At 44.5% G+C, this 5,583-nt stretch overlaps 1 protein-coding gene across 1 annotated transcript in view; it reads left to right on the top strand.

The window, feature by feature from the left end:
• Zcchc8 (zinc finger CCHC-type containing 8) overlaps window positions 1-5,583 on the top strand; it is a 21,734-nt gene that overhangs the window by 14,178 nt on the left and 1,973 nt on the right. Inside the window, exons 11-13 of the mRNA XM_033762680.1 lie at window positions 382-503; window positions 1,347-1,433; window positions 1,650-1,767. Coding sequence (XP_033618571.1) covers window positions 382-503; window positions 1,347-1,433; window positions 1,650-1,767 — 327 coding nt within the window. The remainder of the gene's footprint in view (window positions 1-381; window positions 504-1,346; window positions 1,434-1,649; window positions 1,768-5,583) is intronic.

Raw genomic sequence — 5,583 nt, 5'->3', positions numbered from 1 at the left:
TTGATTTATTGTAGTTTTCAATATTAAATAAAGCAGTTCACAAATAATCTTTTTTTTTTTTTTTGTGGTACTGGGGATCATACTTGACCTTGGGCTTGTGAACTAGATGTGGTGCCACTAAAATCCCTGGCCCTCAAAATAGACTTTTAAGCAGCCTGTAGAAGTACTAGAGTTCCCAAGATTTCACATATTTGAGTTTATCATAGTAATATGTTCACATTGTTTTAAAATTCTAATCTAATAGTTTAGAAAAATCGCGATTAAAGTCATTCCCAGACTAATTCTGTTGAAATGAATATAAGCATTATCCAGGTGTACATTTGGCTGGAAAAGGACAAATGAGTATCTACCAATGTTAACACTTTTGATGGTCTATGATAGATGATGCTGATGGAGAAACAGAAGTTGGAGAAATACAGCAGAATAAAAGTGTCACTTATGATCTCTCGAAGTTGGTAAACTATCCAGGTTTTAATATATCGACTCCCAGAGGAATTCCAGATGTAAGTTTTTTTTTATTCTCTGGAATGTGATATTATGTTAAAGATGAAAAGATTAACTCAAACAGTTGTTGCTATTATATAAAGAAGTAAGTTTGTCATTTTCAAGGACCTGGGACTGATCCCCAGTACTACCCAAAACAAAAAGAGCCCAGCATGGTGGTGCATGCCTGGGAGACTGGGACAGGAAGACTGCAGATTTGAGCCCAGCCTGGGCAATTGAGTAAGACCTGTCTCGAAATTTTTTAAAAGCAATTTATAAAAAAAGGGCTGGGGATGTACCTTAGTGCAGAGGATCTGGGTTCAGTCTCCAATACCACAAAAAAAAGAAGAGGGAGAAGAACATTTATTACTTACATCACTTAACCTTTTGATTTGTTTTTAGTGGTGCTGGGGACTGAACATTTGAGGCCAGAACTCTGCCACTGAGCTACATCCCCAGGCCTCATTTCCTTTTTCTTGAAAAAAACTTAAATCTTGTGTTCATCAAAATCACAGTTTTCTTCTGATGTTGTATCTTATAAATGGAAATAAAATAGATTAATTCTGTTCTATAAATTTATAATTATTCTAAAATGAAAAGGTTTTATTTTTTGGTACCAGGGATCGAACTCAGGACCTTGCATTTGCCAGGCAAGCCGCAAAACCACTGAGCTAGATTCCTGGCCCTTTTGTTTTAATAAAAGCTACATTTCTATAGTTCTTAGGATCTTTTCCTTAGACTCCAGTAAAGGATAAGTCACCTAAGAAGCAGATATGTAATCTGAAATCCCCACTTTAACTCTTTTGAGCAAAATACCAAAAGATGTTTTCCAAGTACAAACTTTTCTTCTCTATTTCTCATAGGAATGGAGGATGTTTGGTTCCATACCGATGCAGGCCTGTCAGCAGAAGGATGTGTTTGCAAATTACCTTTCGTCAAACTTCCAAGGGGTAAATAGACTCTCAGGGTGTGGTCCGGAAACCTCTGTGGCCTCTCTTGCTCCTTATATAACACGCTCTTGCCTGATGAGTCAAAGCACGGTCGGGAGCTGAGTTCCTCAGTTACGTGCCCTGGCTCCAGACTGGCTTCTGCAGCTCCTTGTGGTGCAGGCCATAGGTTGATCCTCTGTCTTCCCCTCTGACTGTTCATCTTGGTCCCTCCTGCAGCCAGGCCTAAAGCCCAGTGGCAAGCGGTCTTCATCGCAGTCCAGCTCCAGTAGCCCAAAGAAGCAGAGGAAGGAGGGCAGCTCTGCAGTGTCCCCTGCTGACATGGAGCTTGACTCGGGTAGGTCTTACCACGTACTTTTGATCTCCCTGGGAAAGCAGAATGAACCTCTGCACCTTTGTTCTCAAGGATGGGGTGCCCAGTGGGAAGCCACCCTTGGGTGAGAGCCAGTGGGGTCAGCCCCCTGGACCCCTAAATTCAGCAGACTCATGCACACAGTAGTGCTCCATCCGGATGCCCTCAGCCGAGGAGGGCTCTTTGCTTGGATGGTAGGAAGCCTGTGCCCCTATGGCAGTGCTGTCCCCAGAGGAGGAGAAGGGGCAGAGCTGAGGCAGGCTTTGACAGGTACCATCCCAGTTGTGCTACTCCCAAAGCCACCGCTCCTCTCCAAAAGAGAGATCACAAGTAAGTCTTGTCCCAGTAAACCCAAAATGAGGCTGTCTTTGGCCTCTGACACTCCTGTGCCTGCTCTCTTAACCCTATGCACTTCACTTCCTCAGTACCAGCCCTACTACTCCTTGAGTTTCCCTTGAGAATTTTTTTTTTTGGTTTATTGAAACAGGGTCTCACGGTAGTTCAGATTGACCTGGAACTCACTGTGTAGCCCAGGCTGGTCTCAAACTCACAGCGATCCTCCTGTCTCAGCCTCCCAAGTGCTGGGATTACAGGTGTGAGCCACCACACCTGGCGGAAATTCTGATTAGTAGTTTAGATCTTGCTCCCAGAAAACCCTGGAGTGGATGCGAATTTTGTGTTAATTAGATAATTCCAAGGCAGCTCTGAATCCAAGGCTGAGAACTCATTTCTTGTTCTAGTTCTCATCTCCACTTACACCTCGTTACTTTGTTCTGTATAGTATGTGAGATGTTCTGAAGTCAGATGAAATTGTAACAATAAAAATACATAAAGAATCACCACAAGTTCAAGGCCCGCCTGGGCTACATAGTAAGTTCAAGACTAGCATAAAAGCTACATATCCAGTCCCTGTCCCAAAACAAAAATACATAAAGATAATCTAATATAGTCTGAGGGTGTGGCTCAGTGGTAGAGCATTTGTTAGGCCCTTGGTTTAGTTTCAAGCACCACATACACACAAAAAATTCTAATAAGATATCAGCGATGTAAGTTACTGAAATTTGAAATGAACCTTCTTCAGGGCCCTGGGGATTTAGCTCAGCGGTGCCTCCCCTGCCTAGCAAGCACACGTCCTGAGTTCAATTCCTGGTATCAGAAAAAAACAAATAAAATATGAGGGGGGAAAAAAAACAAAAAACAAAACCGATTCAGCCTGGAATGAACCCTCTCTCATTTTTAAATTCCCAGGGGGAATTTAAAAGTCTCAAATGAAGTTATTTGGCTGGCCGCAGTGTCACATGCCTGTAATCCCAGCTCTTGGGAGAGTAAGGCATGAAGATTGCCTCAGGCTAGGGCTACATAGTGAGTCCAAGGCTCGGCCTGAACTGCATAGTGATACCCTGTCTCAAAAAAGAAAAAAAAAGACCTCAAATGAAGTCACTTTAAAGTTCAAAAAAATTAATGTCTGAAATGTAGAGGTATGCAGTTGTAAACCCAGCCCTTAGGAGGCTGAGGCAGCAGGATTGCTGCAAACAAGACCCTAATTTTAAAAAAACAGGATTATTTTCCACAAGTGACTTCAAAGCCCATATATAAAGCTGCCAAGTTGCTTCCTTACATTTTTCACTTTGCCACAGGGGTTCTGGGTTTCCAGTAAGTGTTCACCACCTGGCCTTCTGGTACCTATAACCTTGCTTCTGTTTCCGGGTTTCCCTTCTACAAAGGCCAGAGGATTAACTGCGAACAGAATTGTTGAATCGTTTGTCCCATACCCATGAAATTGTGAAAGCACACAATTCTGAAAAACCTTGAGCAGTCGTCCCACATTACATCCCAGAGGTCAGCACTTCTCCCTGTATGAGAGACCATCACCCAAGGGTGCATGCAGCTTGGCTGGAAAGCTGCTAGTTCATTCTCCAGCTTCACACAAAAAAGAAAAAAGCCAGGAACAGAGGTACATGCCTGAAATCTCAGTTTTTAGGGAGGCTGAGGTAGGAGGATCCCAGATTGAAGCCCAGACAGGGCAGTCCAGAGAGACCCAGTCCCCCAAAATATAAAAGGGGCAAGAAATATAGTATGGCACTCCCTGGGCTTGGTCCCCAGTATTGTGTATCATGTTCACAATGGGGCCATGATTCGTAAGTCTCACTGTCGGGAGGCTCCAATTTCATTTTATGAGTAAAAATACCAACAAAAGGAATTAGATCCTTCTGTACCACCAGTGGTTGGAGTGCCTGATGGGACAGTCGTGTGTGCTCCCCCAGTGGTGCAAGCCATGGGTGTGTGTTTAAGAAAAAAAAACTTAGTTCTGCTGCCTGCCCCGCAAGTGCAAGGACCGGAGTTCGATCCCCGGTACCAAAAAGAATTTTTTTTTTAATTAAAAAAAAAAAAACTTGGCAAGATGATCCATTGTTAGCCAGGTGTGGTGTCGCATGCCTATAATCCCAGCACTCAGGAGGCTGAGGCAGGAGGATCACTGTGAGTTCGAGACCAGCCTGGGCTACATAGTGAGTTCCAGGTCAGTCTCACCTACATAGTGAGACCCTGTCTCAAAACAAACACACAAAAAAATGATCCATTGTTTTCTGGGTAAGAGCAGGAGTGATCATGTGAGTCTCCAGGAGGCTGGCTGTCAGCATCACTTGTGTCTTCACTGTCTGCCTCACCCACAGTACAGTGGGAGGAAGAAAGCCACCTGTACTTGTTGAGTCATTTGAGACGTGATGGTCATCTCTCAGTTTGGGACATTGGCAGTAGCTCCCCTGTCCCCAGGTTTACCTTCTGGGCAGCAGTTTCAGCCTTGGCCTCACCTTTTCCTCTTGTTGGGGATCACCAAGGCCCGAGGAGCCCACCTTCTAAGGGGAGGGTCTGTCTGTCCTTCTCCGAAGGCCAGAGGCTGTAGTTGCAGGAGTGTTCTCCACACTCCTCCCTGGGCCATCAGTGCGTAGTGGCGTTCGGGGCAGCGTGGGCCCTCGCCTGTCCAGTCCTGGTAGTTAGAAAATTGCTGAATCTGATGCACATGGAGCTGTGCAGACCTGCTGGGCCAGTGAGCCTGGCCTGGCACTGCCTCACTTCTCCATCAGGCTGGGCCCCACCTACCACTTCCCTTCCTCCTGCCCAGCAGTCCAGGAGGGGACCAGGCCTAGGACCTCTGTTTCAGTGCACCTTCAGAAAGAAGCAGTCACCTAGTGGTCACTTTCTGCTGGGAAAATGTATTAGTTTACATAATTCATGGTGTAGGTGAAGTGGATATCTTGTCCCAAATCTGCGAGGTATACAGTGATTCCCTTCATAATTGTAAAACATATCTATCTGAATAGCTTTTTCCTGTTCATTGTTACATTCTTAAGTTAGTTGTTTATTGTGATATTCAAATGAAACTTGGTTTTTAAGCTGCTTGAGATAAAATTTATTCTTGCACGTGCTTGGCATGCACTCTACCAACTGAGCTACATCCCCGGACCCCACCACACCTTTTGAGACAGATCTAAGTAAGTTTCCCAGGCTGGCCTCAAATATGCTATACTCCTGCCTCAGTGTCCCAAGTAGCTGGGATTACAGCTATGTACCACTATGTCCAGCCCTGATTTATTCTTAAAAGCAAATTCATGTATATTGTATAAGAAATCATTTACTGTCAGGCAGGGTGGCGCACGCCTGTAATCTCAGCACTTAAGAGGCTGAAGCAGGAGGATTGCTATAAGTTTGAGGCCAGCCTGGGCTATACAGTCAGTTAAAGGCCAGCCTGGGCTACTTAGTGAGACCCTCTCTCAAAAAAAAAAAAAAAAAAAAAAAAAAATA

The sequence above is a fragment of the Fukomys damarensis genome, unplaced genomic scaffold, assembly GCF_012274545.1.
Source record: "Fukomys damarensis isolate Sample0158 unplaced genomic scaffold, DMR_v1.0_HiC HiC_scaffold_12, whole genome shotgun sequence".
Classification (NCBI taxonomy): domain Eukaryota; kingdom Metazoa; phylum Chordata; class Mammalia; order Rodentia; family Bathyergidae; genus Fukomys; species Fukomys damarensis.
The sequence above is the reverse complement of the archived record's forward strand: the minus strand, read 5'-3'. Positions and strand labels throughout refer to the sequence as shown.